The sequence below is a fragment of the Carassius carassius genome, chromosome 27, assembly GCF_963082965.1.
Source record: "Carassius carassius chromosome 27, fCarCar2.1, whole genome shotgun sequence".
In the NCBI taxonomy this organism is placed as follows: domain Eukaryota; kingdom Metazoa; phylum Chordata; class Actinopteri; order Cypriniformes; family Cyprinidae; genus Carassius; species Carassius carassius.
In genome coordinates, this window is record NC_081781.1 from 8,541,630 (window position 1) to 8,561,699 (window position 20,070).

Here is a 20,070-nt window from a genome sequence, read left to right on the forward strand (position 1 = left end):
TGACGTCCAATGGGCGCGAAGCGCCCCCATTGGTTCGTTACTCTCCGCCGCCTCACCATAGGTTGCTGCAGTTGCCGCAGCACAGCCAATAAGCGCGCGAGCCGCTTCGCTTGGATCTGCTGTGCTGCAGCACTGCGTTTTACATTATTTAAAAATTAAGGATAATTTTTGGCTTCATATTCTCGAGAAAAGGGGACCTTTTCCCATAGCGTAAGCTAGCTTACGCAGTACTCGTTCCCTCATCTCAGGGAACCGAGGTTACGTTAGTAACCGAGTACGATTTCTTGTTAAATCCAAAATCTTGGATTTCTGGTCTTTTGCGTTAAATAAAGTTGATCTTTCTTAGTTTCAAATTATTGTTGCTATTCATTCCAATGATGTTGCTACTGATGACGTATGAGTGTTTTTCACTCACTTCCATGACAAGCATAAGTGATACACTGTAAGCAGGTAGATTTTGATTTTGATTTGTGCATACTTTAAACATTAATAATTAACTAGAGCTTGTTGTTTTGATTTTTACTTTGGATTTCATTTTTGTAAATAACGTATACTATTGTAAAGAAGTCAAAGAATGATTTGACCTTCACATATGAGTGACGCAGACTGTTCTTTTCCCTGTAACTTTCTTTTAATGTAGATGTGAATGAATGTGTTGAGATACCAGACATCTGTGGTCCAAACTCAATCTGTAACAACACTGTTGGGAGTCACAATTGTTCGTGCATGAGTGGATATAATGTAACAGATCCAAACCTCCCTATAAACAGCAATAATACATGTGAAGGTATGATTGACAGCTGAATCTCTGAAGCTCTTACTGTTTTACTGTTTGATTTACCTTAATCCTCCGTCAACTGTAACCGTTCACTGTCAATTATTTTATAATAGATATTAATTTATGTTTTGATTCACCATTAGTATGCAGGCCGGAGTCCTACTGTAATAATTCCATTAAATTATACTGTTGTTAAATAATTGCTTATCTTTAAAAATATTGTGTTCTTCCATACAGATATAATTGAATGTCTGTTCAGTCCATCTGTATGTGGTCCAAATGCCAACTGCACAAATGAAAAGGGAAGTTACAATTGCTCATGTCTGGATGGATTCGCTGCAAAAAACTCAAGTCTCCCCATCAGCATCAAAAACCCATGTAGAGGTACATTTTACATTTAGATCTGTGTGTACTTTCACCATGAATAATTAGCTAGACTTTATTATTGTGATTTTTACTTTGCATTAAAATATTTGACTAAAGCATTCTATAGTGAAGATTTTAAAGAATGAGCTGATTTTATATGGGTGACACAAACTGTTATTTTTCCTGTAACTTCCTTTTAATCTAGATTTGGATGAATGTGTTGAGATACCAGATGTCTGTGGTCCAAACTCAATCTGTAACAACACTGTTGGGAGTCACAATTGTTCGTGCATGAGTGGATATAATATAACAGTTCTGAACCTCCCTATAAACAGCAATAACACATGCAAAGGTAAGACTGACAGATATTGCTCATAGTACAAATACATGACAAAGAAACTGAGGAATGAGAGGCAAAACATGTATTTATTGTTAAATCCAAAATCTTGGATTTCTGATATTTTGCATAAAAAAAAGTTGATCTTTCTTAGTTCCAATTTGTTGTTGCTATTCATTCCAATGATGTTGCTACTGATGACGTATGAATGTTTTTCACTCACTTCCATGACAAGCATAAGTGATACACTGTAAGCAGGTAGATTTTGATTTTGATTTGTGTGTACTTTAAACATTAATAATTAACTAGAGCTTGTTGTTGTGATTTTTACTTTGGATTTCATTTTTATAAATGACGTATACTATTGTAAAGAAGTCAAAGAATGACTTGACCTTCACATATGAGTGACACAGACTGTTCTTTTCCCTGTAACTTTCTTTTAATGTAGATGTGAATGAATGTGTTGAGATACCAGACATCTGTGGTCCAAACTCAATCTGTAACAACACTGTTGGGAGTCACAATTGTTCGTGCATGAGTGGATATAATATAACAGATCCGAACCTCCCTATAAACAGCAATAACACATGCAAAGGTAAGACTGACAGATATTGCTCATAGTACAAATACATGACAAAGAAACTGAGGAATGAGAGGCAAAACATGTATTTATTGTTAAATCCAAAATCTTGGATTTCTGGTATTTTGCATAAAAAAAAGTTGATCTTTCTTAGTTCCAATTTGTTGTTGCTATTCATTCCAATGATGTTGCTACTGATGACGTATGAATGTTTTTCACTCACTTCCATGACAAGCATAAGTGATACACTGTAAGCAGGTATATTTTGATTTTGATTTGTGCGTACTTTAAACATGAATAATTAACTAGAGCTTGTTGTTGTGATTTTTACTTTGGATTTCATTTTTATAAATGACGTATACTATTGTAAAGATGTCAAAGAATGACTTGACCTTCACATATGAGTGACACAGACTGTTCTTTTCCCTGTAACTTTCTTTTAATGTAGATGTGAATGAATGTGTTGAGATACCAGACATCTGTGGTCCAAACTCAATCTGTAACAACACTGTTGGGAGTCACAATTGTTCGTGCATGAGTGGATATAATGTAACAGATCCAAACTTCCCTATAAACAGCAATAACACATGTGAAGGTATGATTGTCAACAGAATCTCTGAAGCTCTTACTGTTTTACTATTACTGTTTGAATAATAAGATAATTCCCTCCAACATGTTCTCTCTGCCAAAACCCTTTATCCTTGAACCATGTTTTATTAGATTGTGCTGGTTTTAACTTTGTGAGATAATTTTTATTGAGTTAATTATTTTGAATAGATATTTAACAGAGTTAAACCAAATACAGTTTTTAGCACAAATAAATTGTAAAAACATGATCAAATTCATCCAAATATTTTCTCGCCATAAAAGTAGCCAAAGAAGCTGACATGGCATTAAACACAAACAATCATCAAATAAATTGTATGTATTGCCTTAATCTTCTGTCAACTGAGACTCACCAGTGTGTGTTGGCCAGACTCCCTCTGTTATAATTCCATGAAATTAAACTATTTTTAAATAATTTATTGTAAAAGTATTGTGTTCTTCCTTACAGATATAAATGAATGTCTTTTCAGTCCTTCTGTATGTGGTCCAAAAGCCAACTGCACAAATGAAAAGGGAAGTTACAATTGCTCATGTCTGGATGGATTCACTGGAACAAATTCAAGCCTCAAAATCAGCATCAATAACACTTGTAGAGGTACATTTTACATTTAGATCTGTGTGTGCTTTAACCATGAATAATTAGCTAGACTTTTATTGATGTGATTATTATTTTGGTAAATGAAGCATTCTGTTGAAAGATATCAAAGAATGAGTTGACCTTTACATACCCTTTTAGTATTTCACAACTTATACTATGTCTAAGAAACAATTTCTCATTACAAATGTTAAAGTCTAGCTGTTGTCATTAGACACTAGATTCATTAAAATTGAATCTGATGCCTGGTTACTGCAAAAAGTGTGAATAGAGGGTATGCACATACCATTTTACTTTAAATCTAAATAGAAATGTAATCTCAAATGAATGGACAAATTGAGGGGCAAATCAAAGAATAACAAAATAATACCACTGCAGAGATGGCCACTCAATTTTCTGTTGCTATGTTATGACATTGCTATGCATAATGGTCGGCAGCTCTACACTGATAAGCAACAATGAAATGCACTAGTTGTGTGGGGAATAAGATACGTTTCTGCAGTTAGTCTACTTTTGCTTTTTTGAAAAAACTGTGTCCCTCACTGACACTGTAAAAGCTGTGCCACTAACAGACTGAGCTCATTACAGCCATTGTGTAACACAGTGCTTTTGAATAAACATCTTTTTTTTTTTTCTAAATGAACAGTTAATGTAATCGATGCTTGATGGGTATTTAAACATGACTGCAAGTGTAGGACACATGGTATGTACACATGGTGTTCATACCAGGGGATTTGATGAGGTAATTGTATATGTCTGGATACTCGAGCCTGGGCCATGCCTTTGGGTTGTTCTCCCAGGACTCAGCTGGATGTCGATAGGGACAAGATTGTAACGTTAAACCTACAAGTGACAGCTTTCTGTGGTACCTGGTCAATGCAGGCGCAAGTAGACTTTCTATATATTGACAGAGGTGGAAAGAGTACAAAAATATTCTACTCAAGTAAAAGTACCATTACATTAATGAAATTTTACTTAAGTACAAGTAAAAGTACCAGTCTAAAAATCAACTCAAGTAAAAGTAAAAAGTAGCTCATTTAAAATTTACTCAGAGTAAAAATTACTTAGTTACATTTTAACAGTGGGAGGGAGTCAAAATGGGACAGGCCAAGAGTATCAAACTCAGTTCCTGGAGGGCCACAGTCCTGCACAGTTTAGATATAACCCTAATTAAACACACCTGATCCAGCTAATCTAATCATTTAGGTTTATTTGAAAACTACATGTCATGATATGTGTGCTGGAGCAGGGTTAGAACTAAACTCTGCAGGGCTATGGCCCTCCAGGAACTGAGTTTGACAGCCCTGGGATAGATCTATTAATCTCAAACTAGTTGTTTTTAATTAAAGAAATCAGTTATTTAGAATAATAAAACATTTGGGCTGTTACCAGGCAAATCAGTATCAACAAACTCATCTTTTAATGCAGAGGAAATGCAGAAGATTCATTGGAAGTGGCATTTAGATGTATTACACTGTTTAGTGCAGGACAAGAATGCATTTAACCTGCAGTTACAAATGCATGAATAATGTTTTGAAATACAAGACATAAAATGTTGAATTCTCATTTGAAATGATAAGAAATTAATTATTTAAAAAAAATCAAAAGATACTTTAAATGTGAAATTAAAATGGCCAGTATGTGTCAGCAAGTCACTGTTAATAAGTGAGTCATTGCGACTGAACCGAATCATTTAAACGGTTGATTCATTCAGGAACGAAACACTGTCACGTTGCTCAGAGACGCAAAACTGTGCTTTGGTGGCTGTGTTTGGAATTATTTTCTGTTGTAGAAATAGAGCTAAAAAAGGCAATATAATGTCTAAAACCCAAGTCTCTTAATTAACTTGTTTACTGAACTGTTATATATATGTATGTATATATTCATGATGATTTTTGGAGGAAAAGATGGCATTCTTTGTGTGATTTTGATTTAATATATGAAATTATATAAATATGTGAATTTTCTGCCCCTATATCTTCAATTTTGTGATCATTCTAAATGCATTTTAGGAGACTGAATCACACAGTGAAAGAACGCACTATAAATGCGCGTGCACATCATTAAAACAAAAATAGCACACTCCTCACCACTGTCTTTTTGGCTAATTTGTGCAAAACCTCTTGCTAAAATGTCAAAGCTTCATTTTAACCACCAATGCAGCGATGCAATTATTTAGCTTACCTCTACATTCTTGCGAAGGGTTGATGTCTTGTCGAGATTTTATAAGCTGCTAGTTTGGTCTTCCTAGGCAAGTACAGCTTACACTGCATAATAGAGCATACATATGGCCAGGGGTTCACTTCATTTCCTTCGAGTTCAACTTCAGAATATGACGGGGTTTCGTTTTCAGCGGTGTCTGCACCACTAACGCCTGTTTTGTCCGTCTGCATCTTTCTTGTGATTTTAGCGCCAGTTTGCCCTCCTGCTCATTATTTACTGCCGTAGTTTCCAGGGAGCGATTTATTTTTTTTATTTTTTGTTTTTTTTTACTCAGTAATTAATGTGTTTTAAAATGTAGCGAAGTACAATACTTCAATCAAAATATACTTAAGTAAAAGTAAAATTACAGATTAAAAAAATTACTTTAAAAAGTATTAGTACACAAAAAAGCTACTCAATTACAGTAACGCGAGTAAATGTAATTCGTTACTTTCCACCTCTCTATATTGATAAGACATTCTGTAATAGAAGAAAGAAGATCTGTATTTGTATAGCTGCTAGCGCCTTTCACATACATGTGACGTTAGCTAACGTTAGTCACAAAGCGCTTTACATGAGTGTTTTATTACATTCACTTCACTTCTCACCACCGACATACATTCGCATACACAGATATCATTCATCATTAATACAAAGTAGTCCGTTAGTATCCATAACTGACATAATCCACAACAAAACTTCTGTGAATAGATACCTTTTTGATTTTCCTCGGGCTTTGCCTTGATTGCCTTCGGTTTGTTTTACCTTTCAAACACGTTGGCGGCTTGTTGCTATGCAGGTCACATGATTTGTGACGTAACGCCGACCAAGAGAATGGCGCTGTGCAAGAAAATTCGGAAATTTCAGTAATGGATAAATGGATTTGCAGCACTAAAAATCACTTGCAGTAGCTCTGCTACTAAATTAATTTAAAAATGGCCATCCATATACAACTATGACCAGCTGTTCCTTCATCTTGGCGGAGCATTCAACGTTGTTACGGGAAAGGATTAAGCTGATTAAGCTGGTGCCCTTGCGGCATTCTGAAAGGTTGAGATGTTTTTAGGTCGATGCAGCCTGGAAAAAACGAGCGCGTCGCACCGCGTTCGCGTCGCTTCCATTCCATACCGCGCGCCCACATTTGAAATAACGAACTTGAGCGCGCAAAAGACACGATATGTGAACGGCCCCTTAGTCTTCTGTCGGCAGTAACCTTTCACTATCAATTATTTTATATTAGATATTCATAAATGTTTTGACTCACCATCAGTCTCCGGGCCGGAGTCCTACTGTTATAATTTCATTAAATTAGACCGTTGCTTATTGTAATAATCTTGTTCTTGTTGATCTTCCCTATAGATATAGATGAATGTCTGTTCAGTTCATCTGTATGTGGTCCAAATGCCAACTGCACAAATGAAAAGGGAAGTTACAATTGCTCATGTCTGGATGGATTTACTGCATCAAACTCAAGTCTCCCCATCAGCAACGATAACACATGTACAGGTAGATATTTTATTCAGATTTGTGTTTACTGTGTGTTCATGTGATTGTGGATTTCGTTTTTGTAAATGAAGCACTCTATTGTAAAAATGAAATGCAAAGAATGAGTTAAAGCTAATGCTTATAGGAGCCAAGTCATGACAAAGAAATAGTAGCGTGAGAGGTTTGTTTTTGCTTTTGGTTAATTCAGTGTCAGCAATAACATTACCAGTATGTGTTTTCGAAAACAAAATCTGAAGTGTTGCTCAAAAATGTAAATGTTAGTATTAAGTCTATTAAGGTTTGATGCTTAAAGATGCACATTATTTTCAAAATTTCACATTTTTCCATTAATTGTTTTTAATTTAACTGTATGTGTTTTATCATGAAAAAGCTTTACAAGTGTTTATTTTTATGTAGAGCCAAATAAAATACTAATGACCAGTAACCATTAAAAACAGGGTTGGTTACATTCTCCTTTTTGACCATCTTTGCATTGATTTGCAGTTTTAATCAAGTTAATAACACAAACTTCAGACAGACTTACCTGAAACTTTGCCTTTGCCCTAATATTATCTTGTTTTGTTTTGCATCACATAAATCATCGGTTTATGTAAATGTAACATACATTACATAAACACTAAGGCTGCTTTAGAGCTTGTAAACAAAAAATAGAAAAAATTTCTTTGTACTGTATTTTTTTTCCGTATCGTATTTAGCATGCTTAAATAACAGAACTCCCTACTCTGCTGTGTGGAGTATGTTTTTGTCAAGGGGAGCAGTGCATGTTTTTAAAACACATGCCAGTCAGAGAAATACTTAATTCAGTATTAACTTGTGTAACTTAATGTAATATGTAATAACATTTATGTAATAAATGTAATAAAAATTGCAATTATGTAATACATTTTACAGTTAACATCATACACTTCAAGTATTTATATAATAGAGATATTAATGGATTTATTGTTACCATTTGCAGAAAAAAAACTATAATAGATACAACTATGACCCTCTTTTTCTGCCTGTTTCTTGTATAAAATAATGTTGAGAAATATCAGATATTTTTTTAATTTTTGGTGTTTCCATACATCAAAAAAAAAAAAGTTTTTTTTTTTTTTATCATTTGGGTTTTCTGCTAGATGAATGTCTGTTCATCCATCTGCCATTGTGATACTAATGTTAAGTGTTCATATGAAACAATATTCTTTTCTTTTTTGTTTTGATTGATTTGATCGTTTTTGTTTTCATTGCCAGCAGAACCACCAACACCAACTACCACAACCACTACGGCTGCAACACCTAATACAACAATCATTACATCTGCAACACCTAATACAACAATCATTACAGCTGCAACACCTAATACAACAGCCTCTACAACTGCAACACCTAATACAACAATCGTTACAGCTGCAACACCTACTACAACAATCGTTACAACTGCAACACCTAATACAACAATCGTTACAGCTGCAACACCTAATATAACAATCATTACAGCTGCAACACCTAATACAACAACCACTACAGCTGCGACACCTAATATGACAATCATTACAGCTGCAACACCTACTACAACAACCACTACAGCTGCAACACCTACTACAACAACCACTACAGCTGCAACACCTAATACAACAATCATTACAGCTGCAACACCTACTACAACAACCACTACAGCTGCAACACCTAATACAACAATCATTACAGCTGCAACACCTACTACAACAACCACTAAAGCTGCAACACCTAATACAACAATTATTACAGCTGCAACACCTAATACAACAACCACTACAGCTGCAACACCTACTACAACAACCACTACTACTACTACAAAAAAAGTTCCCATCATAACAGGTATGTACTGTTAAAAAATTATATACCACATAATGTATTTATTTAGGAGGACAATACAGTGCACAGCAAAAATGAGTACACCTCCTCTGATTAAATATAAAATATGTATTTTCTTAATGATCGCTAATATAATTCATAGAATAAATGTTAAAATTTAAATTTATTTGACATATTCATAATAAAAACTGAGAAATATATGCCATTAAAATCTGTTAAACAAGTAATTTAGTCAATTTTGTTTAAATGAGCGATTGCAGAAATAAGAAGTACAGATTTAATTAAACAAATTGTAATATTCTAGTACATGTCCTCCATAACTCTGTACACTGCTCTGAACCTTCTTGGCACTTAGTGTACTGTTAAACTCCTGGAGGATGACCTCCTTAAATGCCCTGGTCTTTAGTGGGGAGTGTTGCTCAGCTCATCTCTACAGAATCCCCTACAGCTGCTCAAGAGTGTTAAGATTGATGAAATACATGTCCACTGAAGGATTTTCACCTTGGGAAAATGAATATCTTAATTGTCATGTTTACAACGACCAACCATGCAGGGAGTAAGGAGAGGGTTGCATCCTCTGTTTCAGGTTTTTGTATTACATCACACAGTGGTGTGTAAATCCGATGACAACATAAAGCGAGAGGCCAAAAATGAAAATTAGTCCATATTTACGTTTTCAGATGGATCCAATCGGAGTTATAATACAATTTGTCCTTGCTCTTCCAAGCTTTATAATGGCATGGGTGGGTGTTTTTGTTCAACAGTGCAAATGCAGTCAAATAAATGCCATCCATATTAAAACATGCCTTACACAGCTCTGGAGGGTGTAAAAAGGCCTCCTGTAGCGAATTAATGTGTTTTTGTAAGAACACCTTTCGCTTCTGCTAACTGTCAAAATTGCAGACGTTCCAGGGGAAGGACGTATGCATAGCACATGTGCCGGTAATTAGTGACAATGTACATTGGAGAGAGATCAAAACAAAACGCAGGTCACAAATTAGAAGTATAAAATGTCGGAGGATTTTGATATAAGCCAAGGGGAGGGGTTTTCTTTTGGTAAAGTAAAGAGACATTGCTTCCTTTGCTCCTCTAAACAAACTTTGGTTTTTGCATCCTACACCCTCCAATGAAAAGGCAGTCTCTTGTGAACATGTGTACAACAGTTAGCAGAAGTTACACAAACACAAAACTGTTTATATAGATTTAAATATGGATTTTTTTTTTTATGGTTTTTTATAAAAAAAAAATGATTTGCTACAGCATTTTGCTGCAGATTTGCCACAGGCCTTTATTCTTCTCCTGGAGCCATGTGAGGCACATTTTAATATGGATGGAAGCACTTTATTTGACTGCTTTTGGACTTTTGAACAAAAACACCCACTCATGTCTATATGGCTAATTTTCATTTTTGGGCGAACTATCCCTTTAAAGTGAAGACCTAATTATTTCAAGGGCCTTTTCAGAAGCCCATTGTTTTTTAATTTCTATGTTACTTTTGCTATATTTTAACACCTTAAACAATAATTTGGTATTCCTCTTGTACCATTGTCCTCTTTTATGCTAAGAAATAAATCTCCTGACAGTTCTCTCTCAAATTAAGTCTGAGTATGATTCAGTGGGCTATATAACACTTTTAATTGTAAAGAAATTACCTATCTTTAACAGTTTTGGTTCAAAATACTCTACTTCTCTGTTGATCAAAACTTGCCTTACCTTTACACCAGAAAAGTTTATTTAGTAACTTTCAGGAGGGAGTAGTCATTTTTGCACCCGCCAAAGCCTGGAGCTCTAAGAGTGGAGGTCTCAGCATAACGACTCTCTAAACTGAGAGGAGACCTAGCTACACTCAACGGCAGAGGCAGTTACCAAGGCTCAAAATAAAAGAACCTACACTCCTTTTACTGCCTAGGCGGAGCTCTGGGGAGCGGAGGTTTCAGCAGAATAACCCTCTTAATAAGAGGAAGCCTAACAACGCTCAGTCCTTGTAGCAGTTTATCAAGGCGGCCTCGAGAGGCCGAACACTTGATTACACTATCTAGCTAGCTCTGATGAGCGGAGGCCTCAAGAATGACTCTCTCAAGTGAGAGGAGGCCAAACCTACTCAACAAGAATGTCTAACAAGTTGGCCCCACAGAGGGCCGAACACTTGATTACAAGTTTACAGTAGCTAGAGCTCAGGTGAGCGAAGGCCTCAGCAGAATGACTCTCTTAAATGAGAGGAAACTTACACACTCAATCCTAGTTTGAGCTCTTAAGAGTGGAGGCCTTAGCATAACAACTCTCTAAACCAAGAGGAGGCCTGACAACACTCAGCGCCAAAGGCAGTTAGCGAGGGTCACAAAGAGGAGCCTACATACCAATAGTAGCTCTGGGAATCTCCGGTGTCATGCTCCTAATTGTCGTAGTCGGCACGAAGGCCCTCAGGTGTGGGGAGTTACGCGCAGGAGGCCCACAAGAGCCCAACAACCTAGTAGGCACAGAGCTCTGTTGAAATAATTAGGAACTGTGATCTCAGCACAGCAACCCCAAGGGAGGGGAGCAACAGGCTCAAGAACAGCTGAGAGGAAGAGGAGGCTCAGAGGAGGCTCAAACAAGAGCCTAACAATTGTATTTTAAAAACTTTTCTGTTCAGTCTGCTCTATTAACGCACTTATAATTTTATAATTTATAAAAGTCATAGTTAAGAAGGAATACAAGGTTTATAATTTATTTATTTATTTTATTTTGCTGAAATATTATAAACTTGCAACAGCAAGTATGTACAGCAAGTCTTAAATATTTTATATTGAATTATTATTCATATGCTGTATTATTATAAATTGTTCTATAAAACCATTACAGTCATATGACTTTTCCATACATTCTTTTCCATTCCAACATATTAATGAACATAAGCAAAGCAAAATAATGGCAGTGAATTATTAATATAATACAATAATATAATAAATACAAACATAAATGCAAAAAAACCTTTTTCGTATCTACCTTGCACCACTTGTTGCTCATAAATATGGCAGAAGAATTAAAAAAAAATGAATAAATGTACTTGTTTTGTTTGTTTGTTTCATGGGGTGGGGGGGATTTACAGTTATTCAAATCTCAATGAAAATCGATGACGTTTTTGATACCAGTCTCAACAACCCAAATAATGAGAAGTTCAAACTCCTTGCCAGCATAATTGAGTCAGCAGTAAGTAGTTTCATATTTTGTTAATGAAAAGTATTGATTGTTTATGCTTAACTTAAAAAAAATACTGTTCAAATGATAAATATGGTTTTTAATACCGATTGTACCTTTTCAGTATTTTTTTTTTTTGGAAAATATGTTTATTTTACTGAAAATGTCTTCAGTATATTTGGTTCTTGCCATAGAGTCTTGAAAATGAAATTTTGGTAAAGTATGATAAACTCCCTAATTTATATTTGTTACTTTGTACAGATTGAAAAAATGTACAAAAATGTGCTTGCCTACAGAAAAGGTTCAATAAAAGTCATTCGTTTCAGGTAAGGTCTACAATCTAAACATTCACTCCAAAGGTCCATTTTAATTTTCCTCTTGTGTTCAAACAGTGTGAACTCGTTGTTGTGGTTTATGTGTTGCTCCATAGGCCTGGTAGCATTATAGCAGACTATCAAATTGAATCAACAGACAGCAGCCCCAACAGCCCTGCATATGCAGAAGCAAACACACAGCTCATCAGTGTTCTCAAAGATCAAGGAATCACTGTAGCTCCGAATGCTTTTGCTCAAAGTGGTAAGGGTAGTCAGTATCTAATCTTAAAAACATTTGTTCTTAATTTTATTATTATTATTATTAACGATTGATTACAGTCTGTTGCTTAAAAAAATACTGGTTTGTATTTCTTGTAAAAATGTTGAAAGGACCAGCAAAGCCATGTTAAATATAAACAAGGTATAATAAGGTTTGTGAACTTTACTTTCAGAACAAAAGAACTTGTCCACTGCAAAAAATTGGTATCCAGAGCAAAATATGATGCTGAAATGTGAACGCCTAGACTCAGGTACAATGAGATGGACAGTGAATGACCAAGATCCTGCACTAAACAAAGTTAAATACGTCATTTCAGATGACAATACCACTCTCACTGTGAACAAAGTCAATGAGAATGACAAAGGTGAGCCAAAAATATCTTTGTCCTATCAATGACATCTTACATGTCGACTGTCCATGTAAGGTCAAGAGTAAAGTTATTTGGTAAATACGCAAAGCTATGTGTCAACCTTATTCATATTCATTGTGTATTGTATATATAATTAGCATTACTTCATTCATATTTGATTAAATCTGTTTGGTTACTCAGTGTAATGTTGATTAGTTTATTTATTTTTTATTCCTTTTTTATTTTTTTATTTTATTTTTTTTAAGGGTAAATTTTTCGAAATTGGGATTTATACATCATCTGAAAGCTGAATAAATAAACTTTCCATTGATGTATGGTTTGTAAGGATGTGACAATATTTGGCTGGGATACTATTGAAAATCTGGAATCTGAGGGTGCAAAAAAATTTAAATATTGTAAAAATCGCCTTACATTTGTCCAAATGAAGTTCTTAGCCATGCATATTACTAAACAAAGTTTTGATATATTTATAGTAGGAATTATACAAAATATCTACATGAACCATGATCTTTACTTAATATCCTAATGATTTTTGGCATAAAATAAAAATCAATTATTTTTAACCATATAATGTATTTTTGGCTAATGCTACAAATAATTTTTTAATTAAAAAAATTAATCTCAGCATGTGCCATGTGATTAAAATAAAAAGAGAAAAGAGATAAGGAAATTTTGTTGCATCAAATAAATTAAGCTTTGTGTGATGAGCAGAACAAAATGTAAAGACTTCAATTAAATGAGGTAGGAATTTTAGAACATAGTACACAAGTCATTGGGACTACTTTGATTAAAATGTAATAGTCTCTATTGTGACATTTTGGATTACATTCACTTAATTTTTATGGAAAAGTGTGGCCTGGCCAGTAAAAATTTTTTTAGTATGTTTGCTATTATTAATATATTTTTTTTCTTGCAGGTCGATATGCATGTATCATAGACAGGACAATACCTTACATTCAATGGCAAGATATAGTTATTGAACCACTTCCCAATATCATAGTGGGTGAAAATGTAAGAAAGTTTCAGTGTGTTGACCAGATTGTTTCACTGAAATGCTGTGAAGAGACGTACAGTGTGGAGTTGACCCAGATAACCTCTGATGAAGTAGTGACTTCAGGTTGTACTGTACATACTGACTGGCAATATATTCTTATAAAATTTACTAACTGGAGTTTTCAGTTGCAGTGAATTGCTTTGATCAATTCACCATGTTTTAATATGTTTTTAATTATTTGTATTTACTGTACTTGTTTCATGCAATCAGAGGACAAATGCATCACATTAAGACATACAATCAAAACTGGAAATTGTGGGAGTAAAACCTTTACATGTCGACTCAAGAACCCAGTGCTTCAAGGTTTCACCTACAGCAGTAAAAGTGTTATTGTTAATAAAGTCGACGCAGGTAAATCTTATTTACTTTTTTTTATCCTTTAATGTTGCCACGTGTTTTTTTTTTGTTGTTTATTTGTTTGTTTCAGCTGTCTAAAAGAGAATAAATAGTTTTTAATATTTTTCTGAAACTCAATCAAATATTTACTCTAGTGTTCAGCTGTAAAGATGGAACACTTGGGGCTGGACAGGAAGGTGATACTTTGACAGGACTCTGTGAAAAAGGCAAGGAAGGCACAATAAAATATAGATGTAGATCAGGTATATGGGTGCCTGAAGAGACAAACTGTATACTTCAAGTTATCAAAAACCTTGAAAAGGATGCTGCGGTAATTACCATCATCTGTTTATAAAAATACATAATCAACCATCCATTTAAAATATTCCTGATATTCACATTTCTTCTCTACTTTGTAACTTAGGTCTTGGTGGTGCAGGACATACCAGTATTTGTGGCTCAGCTGAGTACTGCTACAGAGAATAATACACAAGTGATAACACAGTCTGCTGTGACTGTCCAAACCATTGTTGGAATACTTGTGAAAGTTTCTGGTGTTTCACAAAACATTATCATCAATCAGCCGGTGATGGAGGTATGTACAATACAGTGTGTGTCTATATGCATAGTTAAATTGTGGCTTATCAAAACTTTATCAAGATAAAATATTTGTTCATTATCTTTTCCCATCTGATGAAAAATAGTTTCTGCTAAACATTGTGTTCTGTGTCATTTCCAGAATTTCCTTAAAACAGTGGATATCCTTGTTTCGACATCTGCCGTTGAAACCTGGAAGAATTTAAACAATAACAACAGGACAGATAACACCAGCACAGCACTTCTGAAAGCTATTGAGGATATAAGTAACCGTCTCACAAATGCCAATTTTAGGATTAATGCAACATCTATTGAGTTGAATAGAACTGTAACAAACAGCACCTTTTATAATGGAATATCGAGCCTGCCAAACTCAACTACTGAGATCCAGATACCAGAGATTCCTGTATCCACTCCTATAACCATCATAGTCTTCACAACTCTTGACAGTATCCTACCTACTCGAGATACTAGTAAGAACGGCAGTAGCAAATCAGATGTGCGCATCAATGGAGATGTGGTTGTGGTAAAAGTTGACAACAAAACGATTAACAACATATCTTTTGCGTTTGACATTACTAATCAGTCGTTGGGAAATCCTCAGTGTGTCTTTTGGAACTTTTATCTCGATGCATGGGATTCCACTGGATGTAAAGCAAAGTCCTATAAAAGTGAAGGGAACGGAACTGGCAAGATTAAATGTGAATGCAACCACACAACCTCTTTTTCAATCCTAATGTCACCGTTTTCCATTGATAACACAGCCTTAGCCTATATAACTTACATTGGCGTAGCTATTTCGATGGCCAGTTTGATTATATGCCTGATTATTGAGACTATTGTGTGGAGGTCAATGACAAGAAATGACACATCCTACATGCGACATGTCTCCATAGTCAACATTGCCGTGTCTCTGCTGATAGCAAACGTCTGTTTTATCATTGGAGCCGCAGTCGCAGAAAGTGAGCAGCCAACCTCAGTGGGTCGCTGCAGTCCAGTGGTTTTCTTCATGCATTTCTTTTACCTGGCTCTTTTCTTCTGGATGTTAATGTCAGCACTGTTGCTCTTTTACCGTACAGTCATGGTCTTGTCTCAAATGTCAAGGGCTAAAATGATGGCCATTGCCTTCATAGTTGGTTATGGTGCACCTTTGCTCATAGCGGCCATTACAGTTGCATCAACAGCTGGACCTCAAAATTATGTTTCCAAAAGAAATGCATGCTGGCTGAACTGGTTAGAATCAAAGGCCCTTCTGGCATTTGTGGTTCCAGCTCTCACTATTGTAGCCATAAACCTCGTGGTTTTGATTGTGGTTCTGTATAAGATGTTGAGGAGAGGAGTTGGTGCCACAACTCAACCAGATGAGAAACATGCCCTGGTGGTCATTGCCAGATGTGTGGCCATTTTGACTCCTATTTTTGGTCTTACATGGGGATTTGGAATTGGAACCATGGTGTCACAGGAATTAGGCATTCATGTGGTGTTTGCACTCCTCAATTCACTGCAGGTACTACTTTACTTTACTTTACTTTACTTACTACTTCACTTTTTATTTTGACTTTGTCATGTTTATATTTTGTGTGCTTTATTTAAGTGCAGTAATTGTAATGCAAATAATGCAATAATTATGATATAATAACTATCATTGTAACAATACATTATAAAACCTTACAACATATTATCATGCACAATAAGTTACTTCCTTTGTTGTTATTAAAAGTTGAACACCAACTAGTATTTTACTCATAACATTTTCCTCATGTATGTATTTCACTTGTGCAGGGGTTCTTTATTTTGGTGTTTGGAACGCTTTTAGACAGCAAGGTATAAATTGATTTTTGTCCTCTTATATTATGAAAACAATTGTCAGAATAATTTTATTAAAATGGATTTAGAGTCATTCAGCACTTCTTCAGTGCTTTAACTCATTTTGTCATACATGGTTGCAGATCCGTGAGGCTCTGGCAGGAAGACTGTCACTAAGGAACCTTACCAGCTCTAACCAAACCAGGGTAAGTGACAGCAAAACTATGCATATGATCCATGAGATCTTACATTTGGCTTTTACTCTTTCAGTTATGTTACCAGATGATAGATGTGCTCAGTTTACAGCTGATATCTTAAATCTTTAAATTACAGAGTACTAGTGCAGGACCGTCATCTTCAGGCATACAGAGTTTATTTCAAAGGATGCGGAGAAGAAGTAAGTCTTCCTATTTAAATATATACTATTGCTTACATATTTTGACAGACTTCTATTTAGTCAAAATAGCTTTAGTAGATCAACATTATTGATAAAAGGCCAATATTTTAAATAATGTGTGAATATCTATTTGCAGATGTGTACAACGTTTCTGAAGCCAGTGCTTTCTCAGCAGCTACATCTTCACACAACTCCAGTGGCACAGATACTTTTGTGAATGCATAATCAGCTAACTTCATTAAAACTATAGTCTACTTTCTTAAATTTTAAACAGCCTTTTCCAAACAAGTTTTCTACCTTGCTAGTATATGTAAACTGTATTATCAGTTACTGATTTCTGGGATGAAGTATTTCTATGTTCTGATATATTAATAATAATTTCTTACAATCAACAGATCTAATATTTAATCAAGAATATGTTTAATATGATGGTGCAGTAGGCATGATTGCATAAATTTCTGGAAAAAAAAAAGTATTTGCCTTTTGTCATACTGTTCTGTGCTGATTATTTAAATAAATAAATAAATAAATATAATAATAGTTTTAAAGCTTCACCAAAAATGAAAAGCCTTTTTATTTTACATTTATTTGATAGTAGTAATCATGTCCAACTACAGAGAGTGGATCTCCCATCCAATGTTTTAATGCAAATATACTTGACTTTACATTTATATATGGCCAGATATTGAGGAAGCAAGCCCAGTGTGAGGTGGACTGCCTAAAGGTCTCTCTGTTAAAGAGGGTACAAAAAAGTTGCTGTCAGATAATAGGTATCCTAACTTATTCTCTCCATTAAGCGAAAGGCGTAATGAGGCTGCCTTACAATTCATTGCACAGTTTCTTGTTTATAGCTCCAGCACCTACTTATTCACTTTGTCAAAATAGGGAACATTTTGTGCCCAAAAGCAAAGCTAAAAGAAGTGAACTTTCTTTTATTCTTTATTTTATTTCCAATTTGTGGTGTTTGATTATGTGTTGTTTTTGAGGCATTTCAGGTTGTGCTGCTAAAACAAAAAGTAATTGATTTTTTTTGTGCTGCAATAACCTTAAACTTTAAATAATACTAACTAACTAAGCATGGCAAGGTAGTTCTTTAGTATTTTATTCATTTTCATAGCTTGAGAAATATATGCAAAGTCATGCTGCTGAAAGTTTAGTTCAAACTGAGATTTTGGCAGTTGCCTACAAAAATGGCTCATAGGGACTATTTTTTTTTTTTTTTTTTTTTTTTTTTTTTTTTATTGAACACAGAACAAATAACATACATAGTACAGAGCATAACATAGGACATTCAGTGTAATATAAAATGACATTAATTAGTTACAGGGGATCTAAAGAAAATTTCATAATATTTTAAACATGTTAATGACTTTTTGTTTTTTATCAATTTCAATGAAGATATAAAACAATCAAATTCAATTAAAAATACGTTAAATATAGGGGATGAGTTTAAACATTTTTGTTTGTGTATATAGAATTTCGCCAGCAATATGAATAAATTAACAATGTATTCAAGACCTTTGTTTACATTATTTTCATAGTACATAATAATATCCTTTAAAGAAAAATAGTATTTATCCTTTACAAGAGAAAAAATGAAATCTGCCAATTCCTTCCAAAACTTTTGGGAAATTTTACAATCAAAAAAACAAATGTGTTAACACCTCTTTCTCATTTTTACAAAAAGAACATAAATCATCAATATCAGAGTATCTTGAAATTATTGATTTAACAGGGTAGATGGTATGCAAAATTTTAAAATGTATTTCTTTAGTTTTGTTATTAATACAATATTTAAATGGGATTAACCAAGCAGTCTTCCAATTAATATTATCAATAATAGAGTTCCAGAAACATTTTCCTCTAGGTGTTATTTTATTTTGTTTTTGGAAAATACTGTAAATATGCTTGTTATTGCATTTTTTACCAATCAGTTCAAGACTGTTTAAAATTAATTTTGGTTTTGTCCTTACTATAGAGTTGTAATGAATATGACTTTTAACCAGATGTACAAGAGTAGGAGGAATAGCTTTAATGACCAAATTAAATTCCTTAAAATGCACAGGGAAATTGTGGATTCGCATAAATTGTTCATAAGTTAAAAGATTTCCAAAATTATCAAACATATTAATCAGATGATTAATATCCCTGTTAAACCAATTCCTTAAAAATAAAGATCTATTGGCACTAGTTATATTGATATTATTCCATATGTAGGCAGTGTGAGGAGAGAAATTGTGTGAGTAGCAAATTTTCCATGCTAAAAGCACTTGCTGGTGGAATTTTGACAATTTAAGAGGGAGTTTAGAAATATTAAAGTCACAAGTTAACAGAAATTCTAAGCCACCTATTTGGTCAAAGAGACTGTGTGGGATGTGGTTCCAAAGGGAGAAACGATTAATCAAACATTTTTTAATCCAATTGATTTTAAAAGTTCTATTAACATCTTCAAAATAGAGTATTTCCAGACCCCCTTCAGCTCTCTTGTTAGTAAGAACCCTTTTCTTCAGTCTTTGGGATTTGTTTTTCCAAATAAAAGAATAAAACAGATTATTGATATCTTTAGAATAAGAATCTTTAACATATAAAGATAAGGCGGGATAGACAAATCGAGATAAGCCTTCTGCTTTACATAATAGGACACGACCATAAACAGAGAGATCACGTTGTAACCAACAGTTTAATAATGCTTTGGTCTTTTTTAATCTAGAGGAGAAATTTAAGCTTTGTCTTTCTGTAACATCCTTTGTTGCAATAATTCCTAGGTATTTGACAGAGGATTTCACTGGAATATCACTTATAACTTTATCATTTAAATTGTGTAAAGGAAGGATTTCACATTTGGATAAATTTAGAATTAGGCCAGAAGCCTTAGAGAAAATGCTGATGAAAGAGATAGCAGTAGGAATAAGAGATGAGCTCTTTAAAAATAA

The 20,070-nt window shown here is 34.3% G+C and overlaps 2 protein-coding genes across 2 annotated transcripts; both read left to right on the plus strand.

Moving 5' to 3' along the window:
* The first annotated feature begins 2,558 nt into the window (after positions 1 to 2,558).
* On the plus strand, positions 2,559 to 9,271 carry LOC132107399 (uncharacterized). Its single transcript, XM_059513616.1, has 4 exons — positions 2,559 to 2,656; positions 6,824 to 6,970; positions 8,204 to 8,809; positions 9,213 to 9,271. The coding sequence occupies exons 1-4, from the start codon at positions 2,596 to 2,598 to the stop codon at positions 9,269 to 9,271; spliced, it is 873 nt and encodes a 290-aa protein (XP_059369599.1). The 5' UTR covers positions 2,559 to 2,595.
* A 2,617-nt stretch (positions 9,272 to 11,888) lies between these two features.
* On the plus strand, positions 11,889 to 17,836 carry LOC132106617 (adhesion G protein-coupled receptor F5-like). The gene is made up of 13 exons (XM_059512476.1): positions 11,889 to 11,995; positions 12,245 to 12,309; positions 12,414 to 12,559; positions 12,750 to 12,941; positions 13,864 to 14,064; positions 14,212 to 14,352; positions 14,493 to 14,668; positions 14,762 to 14,932; positions 15,077 to 16,441; positions 16,717 to 16,758; positions 16,884 to 16,946; positions 17,074 to 17,137; positions 17,274 to 17,836. The coding sequence occupies exons 1-13, from the start codon at positions 11,909 to 11,911 to the stop codon at positions 17,360 to 17,362; spliced, it is 2,802 nt and encodes a 933-aa protein (XP_059368459.1). The 5' UTR covers positions 11,889 to 11,908; the 3' UTR covers positions 17,363 to 17,836.
* Positions 17,837 to 20,070: the final 2,234 nt, after the last annotated feature.